The 19,018-nt window shown below is 32.6% G+C and overlaps 2 protein-coding genes across 5 annotated transcripts in view; one reads left to right on the top strand and one right to left on the bottom strand.

Moving 5' to 3' along the window:
• Positions 1 to 2,854: 2,854 nt before the first annotated feature.
• LOC129614819 (carbohydrate sulfotransferase 11) overlaps positions 2,855 to 19,018 on the bottom strand; it is a 31,508-nt gene continuing 15,344 nt past the window's right edge. For 2 of the 4 annotated variants that reach the window (XM_055529716.1, XM_055529715.1), the window contains exons 2-4: positions 5,692 to 6,012; positions 3,776 to 3,882; positions 2,855 to 3,703 (exon numbers count right to left, since the gene is read on the bottom strand). In XM_055529716.1, the coding sequence (XP_055385691.1) occupies positions 3,112 to 3,703; positions 3,776 to 3,882; positions 5,692 to 5,973 (981 nt within the window). In that variant the 5' untranslated portion in view covers positions 5,974 to 6,012 and the 3' untranslated portion in view covers positions 2,855 to 3,111. Of the gene's footprint in view, positions 3,704 to 3,775; positions 3,883 to 5,691; positions 6,013 to 6,175; positions 6,371 to 19,018 lie in introns of all 4 variants that reach the window. The other 2 variants (XM_055529718.1, XM_055529717.1) reach the window with 2 other exon arrangements.
• LOC129614826 (uncharacterized) lies at positions 8,212 to 9,021 on the top strand. Its single transcript, XM_055529726.1, has one exon. The coding sequence runs from the start codon at positions 8,212 to 8,214 to the stop codon at positions 9,019 to 9,021; it is 810 nt and encodes a 269-aa protein (XP_055385701.1).

Here is a 19,018-nt window from a genome sequence, read left to right as displayed (position 1 = left end):
ATTAAAATTATATTAAATAAAATTTAAAGTTCTTACAAATTAAAAACACTTCGGTGGTGTAGAACCCCTTTTTCCTAATACTTGTCTCCATTTGTCCCTGATGACTTCGTTCTTTGACAAGGTAAATATAGGTGTAGCATTTACGTTATCCTTTTCTCGTAGAATATTGCTTCTGCATCCTTCGACGCAACACTTTCGGGCATTTCTATTTATATGAAGGTAATCAAATATACTATTATATTTATCCAGTGCTAAAATTAAATTTATTATTACAATTAGTATGGGAAGAGTTCGTTGTGCGAAAGGTACGATAATCACACATTATGTTTATTAAGAATAAAAGTATCTGAGTATTTAAAAATTAGACTTTATCATGATTCAAAACATTTAACATTAAATTTAAGAAAAAAAAATATTCGCCAACATCTAACAAAAAGCATTTTGTTTTCCGGTCAATAATTTAGTGCAATATACTTAGCAATAACATACAGAAATATAAAGTAAACATAATTTTTAATTTTGAAGAAATAATTATGTATGCCTAAAATAAAAACATGTGTGTATGTATAATTATATTTTATTAAAAAATTATAAATTTTTAATTGGAAACTAACTCATATAAATTTTTAACTATATTCACATTTTCTAACCACATTTTCAAACCGTTTGTTGCAACAATTTTTATGTTGTAAAAAATTAAAACAAAAATGCAACATGTTTTATGCTGGCTTCAACTATTATTATTTTCCAGGCATCCATGTATTATTAGATCCATGGAAAATTTATTGTTTTCACACACAAATTGAAATTTAAAACAAGTAAAAACGTTTCAGTCGGTATAAACCGATTGAATTATACCGTGCACTATTCCTTGTTGTATAGCAATTACTCGAGCATGTGAAACCATTATATAGAAACTTCACGGATATGTCTGACCTATAACTGGACACACAACTGCCAAGTTTCATGAATCTGACTTTATTATTTTTCCAAATATTTAAAATTAGCTTTTGGAGTTGTTTGGCAAGTACCCGAACCTGTCAAGTAATTCCACTAAAACTTCACAAATATATCTGATCTATAATCGGACACACAACTGACAAGTTTCATGAATCTGACTTTATTATTTTTCGAGATATTAAGAATAAGCTTTTAGACTTGTATGGGATCTACTCGAACCTGTTAAGCAATTCCACCAAAACTTCAGAAATACATCTGACCTATAACTCGACATACAACTGCCAAGTTTTATGAATCTGACTTTATTATTTTTCCAAATATTTAAAATTAGCTTTTGGAGTTGTTTGGCAAGTACCCGAACCTGTCAAGCAATTCCACTAAAACTTCACAAATATCTGACCTATAATTGGACACACAACTGCCAAGTTTCATGAATCTGACTTTATAATTTTTCCAAATATTAAGAATAAGCTTTAAGACTTGTATGGCATCTACTCGAACCTGTCAACCAATCCCACCAAAACTTTAGAAATATGTCTCACCTATAATTGGACACACGACTGCCAAGTCTCATGAATCTGAATTTATTATTTTTCCAAATATTTAAAATAAGCTTTTGGACTTGTATGGGAGCTACTCGAACCTGTCGAGCAATTCAACCAAAACTTCAGAAATATATCTGACCTATAACTGGACACCAAACTACCAAGTTTTATGAATCTGACTTTATTATTTTTCCAAATATTTAAAATTAGCTTTTGGAGTTACATGGCAAGTACCCGAACCTGTCAAGCAAATCCATTAAAACTTCAGAAATGTATCTGACCTATAATTGGACACATTACTGCCAAGTTTCATGAATCTGACTTTATTATTTTTCCAAATATTTAAAATTAGCTTTTGGACTTGTATGAGAGCTACTCGAACCTGTCAAGCAATTCAACTAAAACTTCGCATATATATATGATCTAAAACTGGACACACAACTGCCAAGTTTCATTGATCTGACTTTATTATTTTTCCAAATATTTAAAAAATATTCGTTTTGAGCTTTTGGGGTTGCATGGCAAGTACCCGAACCTGTCAAGCAATTCCACTAAAACTTCAGAAATATATCTGACCCATAATTGGACATATAACTGCCCAGTTTCATGAATCTGACTTTATTATTTTGCTGAATATAAAAAATTTGCTTTTGGAGTTGTATGGCAGCCACCCGAACCGGTGCAGCTATCCCATTAAAATTTTTAAAGTATATGTAGAATATAATTGGATACATGGACACAAAATTTTATATTGATCCTTTTATTAGTTTTTGAAATATTTAAAATAAACTCTTTGAGTTGTATGGCAGCTACCCGAACCCGTTGTCCGAATTGGTCCAATAACAATAAGGTTCGTCTTTGGTACAAAAGGAACAACTTGTGAAAGTTTGGTGTCGATTGCATTATTCGTTTTTGAGTTATTGTGCGATCGGACGGACGGACGGACATGTCTAAATCGACGCTGAGCAAGAATATATATACATGTCTATACCGGAGACGACTCCCTCAAGTAATTACAAATTCCATACCAAAGTTAATATACCCTTCACGAAGTGCAGGGTATAAAAAAACACAAAACAAAAAAAATTTAATACGTTATTTCTTAAATCAATATTAATATTTATTTTAAATGTCACTTTTCAAATTTTGATTGAAAAATAAATATTGTGTATAACGTTTTATTATGGACCACATATGCATTAGTAATGAAATTTTTTTTAATGACCCATAACAAGCCTTTTGTGACGCAGTAGATTTCACAGGACTTATAAAATACATATGTATATTGTCTTGCTTAAATACAACAGAGCAACCGCAACAAATTTTCTAATGAACAGAAACCAGATATATGTAATAAATATGTATTTATGACTACATTAAAAATTTATTTTTAAAACATTCTAAAAAAAAATAATACAAAAATTATTCAACTTAAGTAGCACTGAAGAAACATGTTGTTTGTGTTTAAATATTGACTTAATATATCACAAAATTGTTAAGTATGTATGTATGTAAACTACATCTTCCGAAAATGCATCCTACAATGTTATTGTTATTTTTCCTATCTATATTACACACATAAGTTACACACTTCTTAAATAACAAATCACCCTAATTCAAAGCCTAAAACGTGCTCCAATCTATAATCAAACAGCTTGAAGTCATCACGGTAAAGCTCATACAGCTTTCTAACTAGTGCTACGGGTATAGCATCAAAATACTTTTTTAAACTCTCCTTAGTTCCGGATGATTTATGGCCAGCAGGAAATGTTAAATTTTCGTTGGCGCCAATTACATCTAAAACCAAAGCTGAATCATCTAGTAACGTTTCATACTTGCCGATTATATTATAATTAATTGTACATGGTTTACATAGATTTGCGATTGGCTCCCAATGTTCATTAAAGGTCATATTCGATTTGCTTAAATCTGATCTTAATAGATACTGTACAAATTCTTCAAAAGTTACATCATTTCCATACTCCAAAGATTCATTTGTAGGTCTGGCTCGTAAATTTAAAACTATTTGCTTCCCTACACGCAACTGAAAATACTTTGCACTTGCAGACGTCCCCTCTAGCTTATTTCGATACGCCGACAGCAAGCGCTCAAACGGATGACGAACAACAACAAAACGAGTGTAGTTGAATAAAACATCCTTCCGCTCATTTATATTTAACGAATTTAATTTTGTGAACCTAAAATAAACAGAGTAGTTTTTCAGTTTCCATGTGCACATAACATAAAAATTTGATATATAACGTAGTTACATTCCAGTGGAGTGGACTAGACTTGCTGGGATTTCCAAGGCATTATGTCCATATTTCCACTGATATGTGAGCATCATCAACATTCTTTTCCAGTTTGTGCAAGCTACCTGTTAAATATATGTACGTTACAGTGACGTGCAAAAAAATAGCAGTATCGTGCAAATTTCTGGGTTAAAAAAGTTTAATTTAATTAAAAACACATGTTTAGTAGTATACATTTTTCCTTTTTTATACTAATAATTTCATTTCAATAAAGTAAAAAAAAATTAAAATATTTCAGTCTTACAACAATAGTTCCATAAAAATTAAAAAATTTAGTTTTAAAAAAATTTGGTTCTCCCATTAATTTGCACGTAGTAGTTATACATGTTAGCGAAACCTAAATAGTCACCTACTCATTATTTTATGTTTATAATATATTGAAATAAACGATGTGTGCAGGGTTTGCTTATTTAAAATTGCGGGAATCGGAAATTTATGTTATTTCTATTAAATTTAAAAAAATACATAAATTTAATACATAATTTTAAATAAAGAAAGAGATCCATTTTATATATGTACATATACATAGTATATATATTTTACAATTGAAAGAATATATTTATTGATAGAATATTATTTTATATATATTTAAAACAAACATGAAAATTTGAATTTCGCGAGCATATTGAAGTTTTAAACGTACATTTAAATTATTAAAGCCTAGTTTAAATATAAATTCAAATTTTTTAAAAACCTGTTTTAAAGACAACTAGCGCAATATGTAGAAGGCTTTTCTAAAAAAATTTTAATTATAATATAATTACTTTTGCTGCTAACAAACTCAGCCTTGTTATATTCGATGCGTTGCATATAAAAATGTGCGAGGTGACAGAATTGCTATTCTACTAGACACGCGTCTCAGTTTTTGTAACAATGAAGAAAATGTAAATATAACCACATACTTTAATAGCAATAGTAATTAATTTTACTAATTCCAGTATAAAAGTAACTGATCGGCAGCAATTTCAAATTTTAATCTAGTTAATGTAAAATCCATATTCTTCATCATTTTCATCAAAAATCCAAAAAAAGTTTGGAGACACCTTTCTTTGTTAGATTTATTATATCTTATTATATTTTATTTATACTTTGATATCTTATTATATCTTATTATTTATACTTTTGTCTGTTACCAGTTCATTTATAAGCAGCTATTTAAGTTTTTGACATCAAAAAAATTCAAGTCTCGCTTCTTCTGTCGCCTCACATTTTGCTTCTAGTAAAATACAAAAAAAAAGGGGGACGTGACAAATGTGACGTGGGAATAAGGCTGATTGCATTAGCATTTTATATAACTCAAAATTTTATGATAAAAAATTTAATAATAAATCAATTTTGCTGACGACTGCACAACATGTTAAAAAGAACGTTTTTTAACTTCCGTAACATATGCACATATATGGAATCACAGTTTGGTTTTTCAGGAAGTCATTTTAAGTATTCAAATTACGCCAATTTCACTTAAGCTATCCCAAGTTTCAATAAATTTTTTACCACAATAACAAAAAATCGGAATGCCTATTTTGCGCATAAGCATTTTTATGAAAAAAAATTAACAAAATTCAAATTTAAAAATTTATTTCTAAGTTGCTTTATTAGTAAAACTAGCAAACACAACATGTATCATGTAAACATTGTTTATAATATGAAAACTCAAACACTTAGAAAGTTCTAAACATTAGAAGTACACCAATATCAATATCGTTGCATGATGTTTCTTGCCTTTATGTATTTCTTTGCTTTGCCAATAAAACTTTAGCAACTGAGTAAAACAAATAAGCGTGAAATGAAAAAATAGTAAAATATCATGCAACGACATTAGACATGATAAAATAATGACTCTTCATAATTAGAAACTATAAAATATTACCAACCTTTGGTACGTAACAATATAGCAGTTTATGATTATGATCTATTAACATATGCTCCATTTGTTCGGTAGACAATTCGGCGATTGTGTTTGAATTGTGGCCAACAGTCTTACACATTCTTTGCAAGTGTTCTTGGCGCTGAATGTTAAAATTTTGTGTCAATTCCAAACCATGTTTACGTATTCTAACTTTATTATTGTTTTCCCCAGCTAGACCAAAAATTTTATAAAATGTAACAATAAGGCCAAAGCGCATAAATATTCCAAGCAATATTTTTATTTTCATGTCTTTTTACCATTAAACAGCTTTACAAGTTGCCTTATTCTATATAAATTGAAAAGAAATTTTTGTATTATTATTTTTTAAAAATAAATTTAAAATAGCTACTTCTTTTGTACAAACTCAGAAAAAACACTTCGCTTTTCTGGGTTTTCTGTGATAAAATTTACTGCTAAAACAAATAATATTAGATTACAGATACACTTACTTTACAACAAAAAATTCAAATGAATAACATACTAATATGTTACATTAACGATAAATTTTTTGTGTCAATTTAGAAAAGTTAAACATCTTTTCAAATAACTATAAAATGTGCAACTACTATATCTAGGGTCCGACATGATCCCGACATGAGTAGGGCCCGTCTAGGTAGGGACCGTACTATATTCAAATATGTATGCTAGAAAATAATGAAACAAAATTAAGGCATGCTTAATCATATCATATTATCTACATAAATAATTAATTTAATGAATAAAAGAAAATGTAAAATTAGATCTGGTAATAAACCGTTGACTGACAAAATATAAAATACTACAACCTACACCAGGCCCGCAATAGCCTTTGTAGTTAATCAACGAGTAATGATTTTAAAGGAACTTAAGTTTAAAAACAAAAAATACAAAAATTTTGCAGCTCTGTACGCCTTATCGTTTTCTTCTAGCACCTGTATAATGTTCATTAATAGTTTCTTTAGTACGAATGCAATAACACATTCATATTAAAATCAAACCATGTTTACATACATGTCATGAATGCACGTTCAATCCTATTTCTATATGGTATAGAGATAACGTAAATAAAACTGTTATTGCCTTTCTACGATATTCTAGTTTCTGTTTATGTAAAAATTATACATTCGTTTTTGTTCATATTATCTCAGTGAATAAAATGAATGAAATTAAATTTGTATAGCATAGCGTAATAGCAAAGAAATTAAACTCATAAAGAATCTCAAGACTAAAAGAGTGGTTCTCAAATTTTTTTACACGTGGCGTCCTCCGACTTTTAAGAAAGTATTTTTTTATAATTAAAATGTTTTCGTTGCATGGAATATAATTTGAAAAAAAAAATTGCGCAGTATAAAAAATATTTTTAGGAATTTTATTTAGTAAGATTTTTTTCTGGTCTAAATAAAAAAATTTCCTCATGTCTGGCTCTTTAACAAAAAGTAAAATGTTTAGAAGCGATGAAAAAGTTGGTAATATGTAGCTGCTTCATTAGATGGAAATACCTGTTTGCATTTGTTGTAGTCAATTTTGATTTTGTACCTAGTGATTTTGGTATAGTAATTTAGCTCTATTCCCAGTGTGAGCATTTTCCAGTGATTATTTCCTTCGAAGATTAAAAAATCAAAAAATCTCGCAATAGTTTGATAAATACAAAAATAAAAAAATATTGGGAAATTTTGAGCATTTAGAACGCTTTTTCATAGTTTTTTTCGTTACAATAAATAAAACAAAAATTTTTCTGTTTACTACATAAAATTAAAAAAAATTGCAAGTCTAGCAAACAACTTCAATACGCGGTCACCAATAACCAACGAAAATCAAACACCTTCAAACAATTACCATACTCAAATACCGTTGACAATAGATATAAAAACCATAGAAGAATCCATCGTAACTCTTAAGAATCGAAAATCACCGGGAATTGACGGTATAGTTAATGAGTTCCTAAAATATAGTGGAATTGAACTTAAACAGGAATTAACTAAATTGTTCAACAACATACTGGCCAATCAAACTGTTCCTTTAGAATGGAGAACAAGTATTACAATTCCCATATATAAAAAAGGGAACAAAAAAGATACAAAAAATTACAGAGGAATTACATTACTAAGTGCGGTTCAAAAGTTACTAACCAAAATAATAAATAATATACTTTTATCAACAATAGAAATCAGGGAAGAACAAAATGGATTTCGAAAGAATAGGTCCACCGTAGATGCCATATTCATCATAAGACAATTAATCGAAAAATCAATCGAATTTAATAAGCCTCTTTTCATGTGTTTTGTAGATCTTAGTCAAGCGTTTGATAGAGTGCGGCTAGGCGATGTGCTTGAAGTTTTACAGGATTCATCATTCATTTCATCATTCCTTAATAGGAATAATTCAAGACTTGTACACCAACAACAAAACAAAAGTCAAATTGCAAAATGTGTTAACCGATGAAATATCAACGTCAACTGGAGTTAGACAAGGCGATAGTCTAAGCCCTACTTTGTTCAATTTGATCATGGACAAGATAATTGAAAGTATTGACAATAGTTCATGGGGATATCAAATTGGCGACAATAACATCAAAATTATATGCTATGCAGATGACGCAGTATTACTTGCAGAAAATGAAGATAATCTGCAAAGATTATTGTATCGAGTGACAAAAACTGCAGAAAGATACAACATGGAGATATCTACAGAAAAAACCAAATCCATGACTGTATCCAAAGATCCGGTACGTTGCAAACTATCCATCAACAATCACATTATTGAGCAAGTGCTCAATTTCAAGTATTTGGGTGTGAACATTACTACCTCTCGAGATAATGAAAGTGAAACGTGTGCTCAAGCAGGAAAAGCCGCAGCCATATCTGGTTATCTACGCGACGTCATATGGAAAAATAAATATATGCTTATAGAAAACAAAGTCCGCATATATAAAACCTGTATTCGACCCATATTAACATACGCCGTTGAGACTAGAGCAGATACATCCAAAACCAAACAAAGATTGCGAACCACAGAAATGCAAACTCTGAGGCAAATCTGTAACTACAGCCTAAGAGACAAAAAACGCAGCAGCGATATCCGCAATATGTGTGGTGTACAGGATATCGTCAGATGGACCCGCTCTAGACAAAGAAACTGGAGAGATCACGTGCACAGAATGAATGAAAATCGTCTGGCGAAAATTGAAAATGACTGGTCAACCAACATCAAAACGACCAACAGGAAGACCGTCGAAGCGACGGAGGGAGTGTTGGATATCACAATCACAAGATCAGACAGAAAGGGGTTAATTGGAAAAACAGGCAATATTGCCTAATACAAGAAGAAGAAGAAGAAATTTTAAATTGTTAAAGTGTATTTTTACCTACATTCTTCATCTTCGGAAGAATAACATAGAAAAAGAAAACGAAAAAAAAATACTATTCTGTATTCTCCCAACATTTTAGGTATATGTAAGTTAAGACACTATGATACACGCGCATAACATCAGACGCTGAGGTCAGCATAATTTTCATGAGAATATTGTTTAGCAATTTACCTATGAACTTTATTTTTATAATTCCAACAACAAATGCCTAACAAGCATTTTTAACTTTATAATTTAGCCTTAACTTTATAATTGTAATATTTTGCTTAATAATCAATTATTTACTATAAATATAATCAAAAATAGTAATTAGGTTCAGTTAAGTTTTGTTATTATAATTAAATACATTAACTCAATAAAACGGACATCAGAAAAACATTTTTTTACAAGAAATTGAACTAAAATTTCTTAACTGGAGTCCAAGTAGCAATGACCTGGAACTACAGAACGTTATCACCGTGGGAACATAACGAGTTAGTTGTTCAACGGAAACCAATGCGAAGCATTCTACTAATAACATAAGTACAACTAAACCCAAAAATGAAAATTCTTCATTAAACTTTTATGAGTGACAAATATTTTTCAAGCTAAAAAGTAGCGAATCATTATTTACAAAAAATAAAAAAAAAAATAATAATATTAAATAGGGAGAAAAAAATTGAAGAAATACAAAGCATTGCAAATTAAAATAGAATCACTGAAAATACAAGAAAACCAACACAACAACCCTCCTCGTCAGGACCAGTAGGCTCAAAGACAGAGCAGGAACTAAAAGACATTTGTAAATTGCCAGATGCAGTAAAGGAGCCGTGTTCGATGGAAATCCGACGCAGTACGTATCTTGGGTTCATAGCGTCGAAAGCATACTGGCAGATTACGCAATCGTAAAGCGCAAACCCATATATAGAGCAACACTACAGAACATTCGCCAGAAAATTCCGAGGCAATGCGAATGGTGATCTAATATCGCACAATATTTTTGACAACAGCTGGGGTGAAATAAAGGCATGTTTGTCCCTTCATTATGCTGATAAACGAGATGTCAGGACACTGGTACACCAACTATCTAATCTAACTCAGAAGAACCTCACAATTGACGAATTCTACGCCAAAGTCAATCATCAGCTGTCGCTGATAATCAATAAAATAAAAACAGAAAATTACACTATCGACACCTTCCAAGCACTAAGCGAAACATATCGGAACACTGCCCTAGATGTGTTCATAAGAGGGCGAAACGGAGATCTATCAAGAATGCTCGTCATTCAGCGACTTCAATCCTTACCAGAAGCGTATTCTTCTTGCCTCGACATTCAGAATGCCAGCGTACGTAGTATACCGATACACAGTAAGGGCTCAACCAATAGAGTGGTAGCTCCAATCAATGCTCTTTCGAGGAAAAAACCGTCATTTAACCAACCACAGCCAATAAGCACTTACTACCAGCAGCCATACAACGGCAATAGATACGCATTCAGGGGAATGAACGAAGAGGCACCAGCCAGACCAAGCCAATCGAAACCGCCTGTCCCGATGGAAGTTGATCACTCGATACAAACAACAGGTGGACTATTCCAACCGGCCCAGTCAAAATTTCAAACGACCAAGCTACATGAATCGTAAGCAGCAGAGATTTTATAACTTCGAAACTTCTGAAGATGCAGCACAATATGAAGAACAATTAAGAGCCAATTACGAGCACGAATCAGAGGAATCGGAATGCGAAGAAGAAGACGAATTAAATTTTATACTCCCAGCCTCTCGAGCATTCCATACATAGTATACGACACAGCCGACAACAAAATTTCAAGTTTCTTGTAGACACTGGAGCAAACAAAAACTTCATAGAGCCAGAACACGCCAAGAAACCAGGGCCGACAGTACGCCCATTTACTATACGATCAGCTGGAGGAGATATTACTATTACACAAAAAGTCAGTGCGAGACTCATCAAACCGTACGGCAACAACACAAAATTAGATTTCTTCCTACTACCAGGACTAAAATCATTCGATGGGATCATCGGCGACGATACTTCGAAACAACTGGAGGCAATCATCGATCGCAAAGAAAACACGCTGAAAATATCGCCGAACATCATGATACCGTTAAGAGGCAAGAAATCGATCCAAGTCAACAATATTGAAACAAGGATGGATCATCTAAACAAAGAATCCAGGAACAAAGTCATCAGCCTTCTTAGCAAGTACCAGAAACTCTTCGGTCCTCTCAACGATCAAGAAACTATCGACACTCAAGTTCGAGCAGAAATCAAAACCTCGACTAGCGAACCAATCTATTCAAAAATTTACCCATACCCAGTAAACATGAGGAAAGAGGTGAACAACCAAATTCAGAATCTTTTAGAGAACGGAATCATCAGGCCTTCAAAAAGTCCATACAACGCACCTATTTGGGTTGTCGAAAAGAAAAGGGACTCCACAGGAACAAGAAACTACAGAATGGTCGTATATTTCAAAAGACTGTACGCTGTTACCATATCCGACGCATATTTAATACCGGATATTACTCAAACGATAGCGAGTTTAAGGAGCTCTAAATACTACACCACGATAGACCTAACTTCCGGCTTCCACCAGATCAAGATGAAGGACGAAGATATAATGAAAACCGCCTTCTCCACATTGAATGGTAAATTTGAATTTTCGCGGCTCAAAAATGCACCCTCAATATTCCAGAGAATGATCGAAGACGTAATAAAAGAATATATTGGGAAAATATGCTATGTGTACATCGATGATGTGATAATATTCGGAGGAAAGACTGAGGACGAACATCTGAGAAACGTTGAGAAAATTTTCGATACACTAGAGAAGGCCAATCTGAAAGTTAATTTAGATAAAACCGCATTTATGAAGGCCGAAACAAAATTTTTAGGCTTCATCGTTACGAGTGAAGGTATAAAAACAGATCCCGAAAAAATCACAGCAATACAAAAAATGAAGATACCGGAAAACTTGAAGGAATTAAAAGGTTTCCTGGGGTTACCATCATATTACAGGAGGTTTATCAGGGATTTCTCACAATTAGCTAAACCACTTGCCAACCTTACCCGATGTAAAAATGCCCAAGTAAAGGCCAATTAATCAAGGAAAATAGCAATCACATTCAACGAAGAGGAACTCAGAGCATTCAAAGAATTGAAACAGGCCTTATCATCAACAGAGTTATTAGTATTCCCCGATTTTGAACAACCTTTTATCCTTACGACCGACTCTTCGAATATAGCACTCGGTGCAGTGCTGTCGCAAGGCGACATAGGCAAAGATTTTCCAATATCATATGCGTCCCGAGCACTCAACAAGACAGAAGAAGCATGCGCAACCAACGAGCGAGAGCTATTAGCAATAGTTTGGGCTCTGTACAAGTTCAGGTGTTACCTCTATGGAGCAAAAAGGGTAAAAATTTTAACGGACCACCAACTTTTAACGTTCAGCCTAGGTAACAGAAACAACAACGCCAAGCTTAAGAGATGGAAATCACGAATAGAGGAATACAACTACGAGTTATTATACAAACCAGGGGTCACTAACAAAGTTTCCGATGCACTTTCAAGACTAAAACAAGAACTCAACAACACAGAAACTACAGTAACTGTGCACAGCGCAGAAGAGGACAGCAGCGATTTAATACCACATTGCGAAGCTCCGCTTAACGTATTCAAAAATCAGATCATCATTTCACAAGGACCAATACCTTCTGCCTACGAAAATCCTCATCCAAATTACCACCGCCATTATATTGGTCTTCAGGATATCAGCAATACAAATCTATTAGAAGCATTGAAGAGAACACTATCACCATCAATTGTCAATGGTATTAAAATACCCGAAAATCGAATTTAGTTGCTCCAGGACTTATATAAAAACCATCTGCAAGGATACAAAATTCGCATAACACAACGAATCGAGCAGGATATCAACAATGAGGAGAATAAGTATCAAATTATCAACCATGAACATAAACGAGCACACAGGAACTGGTAGGAAAATAAGGAACAAATAATGGAGAAATACTACTTCCCGCAAATGGAATTCTTCCCGAATTTGAAACATGTTGCACCAGTAAATATGACCGCCATCCCAGCAATCCATGACTATCGGAAACACCTGTACCCACCTATCCATCTGAAATCCTTCACATAGATCTGATACAAATAAATAAGGAAAAATTCATCACTTGTATCGATAGTAATGGATAGAGAACCTAGCTTTTCAAGCCCTGTTATACTCGATTATTTGAGGACATTGGGAATCGAGGTATACCTCACTCCAACGCAAAGAAGTGAAGGAAATGGTGCTGTAGAGCAAGTCCACTCAACAATAGAGGAAATATCCAGATGCCTACAATAGGAACATCGAAATTTACTATGTAAAGAAACAATTAACATTGCCGTCATCGCTACAACAGCATTCACTCCGTTACTGGAAAAAATCCATCAGACATTTTTTATAGAAGAACGCAACGAATCAACTACTAACACCTAACAAACTTTCAAGACAAGGTTCATGAAGATCTTGCTGAAAGAATTCGTAAAAGCCAGAAAGATAAAATAAATAGAGAAAAGAATAAAAGGAAACAACCTAAATCATATGAACCTGGAAAAGCTATCTTCGTTGTCGATAAACAAATAAAGAGCAAGAACAAACCCCTTTAAAAAGGAAATAATAGCTAGGAATAACAATGTTACAGTCACAACCGAAAGCGGAAGAAGAATTCACAAGCCACATATAAAGAATTCTCCCAACTAACAAAACATTTTTCTATTTTCAGCCTATTATTTAGTGTTTCGACAGCTTTACAAATATGTGAGTTCAATTCACCTATCATGACTATAAAGCAAGGCGTGGGACGAATATTAAATGGAAATCTAAAATTAGTGCACAGGATCGACCTCACCAACTACGAGGACGTGCTACGAAGATCATAAGTAGAAGCAAATCAGTTAAATTCCAGCAAGTTCACCAAAACGCAACTCACCTTCCAAATTCAACAAGCCGAAGATATGATTAAAGAGCTGACGGAACACTCCGCTATAAGAAAACGATCGATAAATTGGATTGGCAGCGCCTGGATATGGTTAGCAGGTAACCCTGATGCAACCGATTGGGATGAAATACTTAGAAGCCATAACAATTTGATCCGGAACAATAGTGAGCAATATCATATCAATCAAGTTCTAACAAATACAACAAAGCATATTCTGATGCAATATAATAGAATTATTCAAAGGTTCGATGAAAATTCAAAAGAAGCTAATTACCAAACGTTTTTCAACAAAATTAATACGATAAAGGAAAAAATAAAAGAAATCGTAAGAGCAGTCCAATTAGCCAAAGGGAAAATAGTGAACACCAACTTATTAAATAAAGAGGAAATCAACCAATTCATTTCTGAAATGCAAACATTACCTTATTTCAATGTTATTGATGCAATTCAGTACGCTACGCCAACAGTAGTAGTCAAAAACATGACTCTACTCTACATATTATCACTACCCAAAACCAGCGGTGTCGAATTTAACTATATTAAAATCAGAGCCACCACTAAAAATAATAAGCAGTTGCATCTAACATACAAAAGTCTACTAACGAACCTCAAACAAATTTTTGGCAAGCAACGAATGTAACAAGTATAAAAACACCTTTATCTGCAAAATGGATCAAATAGAAGAAATACATGATGACCACTGCATCACCCAAATTCTGAGAAACAGCAACAATACTTGTGAGTACGAGTTCAACAGAAGGGAATCAGTCGAAGTAATCAATGAAAATACGATATTCCTCAATAATTTCAATGGAGCAGTCAAAGTTAACAACACAACAAAAAACCTTAACGGTAACTTCGTCATAGAATTTTACAATGAAACAATTCAAATTAAAAACGAGACCTATACCAACAAAGAATTTCAATCGTCTTAAATCATTTTGCCACCCATAATGAGCTACAACCATTCCTCAGGAAAAATGAAACTCAACCTAGATTATCTGCATAATTTGCACTTATGTAATGTCAAACAACTGAGCGAGCACACTACAACTTCAGCAGTTAGCATAAGCATTTTACTAGCAGCAGCTATTTACAAATACCAAAACCGGAAAAAATTTAACATCTCTTTAAAAACATCAGAACTAGGAGAACTGCAATCAAAACTCCAACCAGTAAAATTGAGCTTCTGTTCTACGTGGACGCGGATCTTAAAGGAGGGAAGATTTAAGACACTTTGATACACGCGCATAACATCAGACGCTGAGGTCAGCAAAATTTTCATGAGAATATTGTTTAGCAATTTACCTGTGAAAACTTTATTTTTATAATTCCCACAACAAATGCCTAACAAGCATTTTTATTATACCCTGCACTTCGTGAAGGGTATATTAACTTTGGTATGGAGTTTGTAACTACTTGAAGAAGTCATCTGCGGTATGGACATATATATATATTCTTGCTCAGCGTAAAATTCTGCGTTGATTTAGACATGTCCGTCCGTCCGTCCGTCCGATCGCACGATAACTCAAAAACGAATAATGCAATCGACACCAAACTTTCGCAAGTTGCTTCTTTTGTGCCAAGGACGAACCCTATTGTTATTGGACCAATTCGGACAACGGGTTCGGGTAGCTGCCATACAACTCAAAGAGTTTATTTTAATAATTCAAAAACTAATAAAGGTATAAATATAAAATTTTGTATATATGTGTCCAATTATATTCTACATATGCTCTAAAAATTTTAATGAGATAGCTGCACCGGTTCGGGTGGCTGCCATACAACTCCAAAAGCTTATTTTTAATATTTGGAAAAATAATAAAGTCAGATCAATGAAACTTGGCAGTTGTGTGTCCAATTATAGGTCAAAGATATTTGTGAAGTTTTGGTGGAATTGCTTGACAGGTTCGAGTAGCTCCCATACAAGTCCAAAAGGTTAGTTTAAATATTTGAAAAAATAAAGAAGTTAGATTCATGAAACTTGGCAGTTGTGTGTCCAATTATAGATCAGATATACTTGCGAAGTTTTAGTGGAATTGCTTGACAGGTTCGGGTACCTGCTATACAACTCCAAAAGCTAATTTTAAATATTTGGAAAAATAATAAAGTCAAATTCATGAAACTTGGCAGTTGTGTGTCCAATTATAGATGAGACATATTTGCGAAGTTTTAGTGGAATTGCTTGGCAGGTTCGGGTACCTGCCGTACGACTCCAAAAGCTAATTTTAAATATTTGGAAAAATAATAAAGACAGATTCATAAAACTTGGCAGTTGTGTGTCCAATTATAGGTCAAAGATATTTCTGAAGTTTTGGTGGAATTGCTTGACAGGTTCGAGTGGCTCCCATACAAGTCCAAAAGCTTATTTTAAATATTTGGAAAAGTAATAAAGTTAGATTCATGAAACTTGGTTGTTGTGTGTTCAGTTATATGTCAGACATATCCGTGAAGTTTCTATAGAATGGTTTCACAGGTTTAAGTAATCGCTATACAACAATGCAAGGTGCAGGGTATAATTCAATCGGTTCATACCGAGTGAAACGTTTTTACTTGTTAACTTTATAATTTAGCCTTAACTTTATAATTGTAATATTTTGCTTAATAATCAATTATTTACTATAAATATGTTCAAAAATAGTAATTACGTTCAGTTAAGTTTTGCTATTATAATTAAATAAATTAACTCAATAAAACGGATATCAGTCCAGAAAAATATTTTTTTACAAGTAATTGAACTATAATTTTTAGCACTTTTCCAAAAATTTTTTGAAAAAAAGTGCTTATTAGTTTCACTCTGTCCGTCCGTCCGTCCGTCCGTCCGTCCGTGTGTCTGTTTACAAAACTTCTACATTTTTAAAGATAGAAAGCTGAAATTTAATACGTACATAGATCTTTACTAGAAACTTATTTTCATAGAACAAAATTTTTACCTATCTCCCCCCCTCTAGAAGTTATACCCCCCCAAAGCACTAAAAATGGCCTATTTGAACTATTTGTTGCAATGAAACCATAAGCATTTTTGAAATTTTGCAAACGCAGAAAGGCAGTGGCTTGCTTCCCCTACCCCGGTATACTATAGTTAAACTTTAGAAAAACAAAATGGCGGTTCAAATTTACCGTTATATAAAGTCCTTTTTTTCCAAATTTTTGATGTCGTTTTTCTTCTAGACCCCAGCCTGTAGAAGCTTGAAATTTTAGGGGCTTTTAGACGTTAACAAGTAGTTCATTTCGTTAGAAGAAAATTTTTTTCCATCTCCACCCCCTCTCAAGTTATGGCCTCTTGAAATTTGTAAAATTTGCATTTTTGACACCTTATATTTCTGAAACCGCAAGTTTTTTCAAATTTCTATAAACGCCAAAAGTTAACGGTAAATTCCATGACATTAAAAAATATAATTATTTTTCTTAACTCACACAATTAACCCTTAAAATCGAGCATTTTGTTAACCCCTGTTTATATTAAATTTTGCTTTATTTCAAAGAGTACATAAATGGTTCATCCTAAATATATGCAATCCTAGAAATAGTTTCGTTTATAAATGAAAATAATTTTAATAGTGTGGTGGATATACATAGACTGTTTTTAAAAGCAGTATTTTCACTTGTTGAAGGGAAAAGTGCTACAATACAAACCATTGGTTTGACCCAACTTTATATAACTTGTATATCATATTATAAATTATTGTCCACAAATTTGTTGCAGAACTTTTTTATTTTTCGTGTTCAGCAGTAGCCATAACATACATTTATGTATAATTTATTCTTAATATTATTGGTTTGGTATACATTTTCTGCAAAATGAATAAAATCAGCAAAGAAATATTATTCGTGCATGAATCATAATAACGCATATGTAATAATCTTAAGTAGCCAAAAAAGTTCTGCATTAATTACATGCATTTATATTGTGTTATAATAGAAAAAATAATATTTATATGTAAATGTGTACGTATGTATGTATATAATAATTAACATTCAATTCGTTTACAGTTGAGGTGACCGACACATTCGACATTATGTAAATATAAAGTAAACAGAGCAAAAAATACGGGCCAAGTTAACATTTTTGCTCATATAATGAGAAGTAATAACCCAATTTCCGTGGAATTGAATGTTTACATTCAGGGCGTTAACACCATGAACTTAGAAATTTTTTGGTAATGTCAGGGCTCGGAAAGCGAACCAGAGGCCGAAATTTTATTTGTTATCATATCTATGGGACTACTTGATGAAATTTCTTGAAATTAAAAATTTGAGCTCTCATTGCTAACAAAACTAACCGACGAGCTTATCAGGGAATTTGGTTAGGATAGACTGAGCTTCTGATAAGAGCTAAATTTCATTTTTCTAGGTATGTTATTATAACTAAAAGCTTACTAGCCTCCCTAAAATTTGTGACGAGTATTTAAAAGGTAGTCTTTTTTTCGTTGTTTCGGTATTTTTCGTAGTCTTATGCAACATTTTAGTTAAACTAGGCCATATCTTGCCGTCGGTTATGTTTTGATCATATAATTTTTTTTTAATGTAAATCAACATAACGCTTGTTAATATGTTAAATTTTATATAGAACATCATGTTTATATGACACCAGTAATTTTAGCTTCATTTCAATATAAATTTATTCTTGCAAAGATCCGTACTAAATATATGATTCATGTACATTGTACAGGTGCTACAGCAAACCAACAATGCATAGAGAGGTGAATTTTGTATTTTTTTGTATTAAGTTGATCTTCATTTCAAATCATTACTCGTTGATCGACGATAATGAGCACTGCGGGAATGTGGATGTAATTCTTTAAATTTTGTGAGTAACAGCTTACTTCATTTACGTTTATATTTTACTTGCTTCAGGAAGTAAAACTCAGTGTCACTGGTGAGCAAATCAAAAATGCCAAAAATGGTGAACTTAATAAAACCCATATGCATTGAA

Source organism: Condylostylus longicornis, unplaced genomic scaffold (genome assembly GCF_029603195.1).
Source record: "Condylostylus longicornis isolate FDR11 unplaced genomic scaffold, ASM2960319v2 ptg000121l, whole genome shotgun sequence".
NCBI lineage: Eukaryota > Metazoa > Arthropoda > Insecta > Diptera > Dolichopodidae > Condylostylus > Condylostylus longicornis.
Note: the sequence above shows the minus strand (reverse complement) of the source record. Positions and strands in the feature narration are given on the sequence as shown.

Bases quoted from the DNA above. Each gene is read 5' to 3' on its own strand.
- LOC129614826 (XM_055529726.1), top strand. From the start codon at position 8,212: ATGGACAAGATAATTGAAAGTATTGACAATAGTTCATGGGGATATCAA.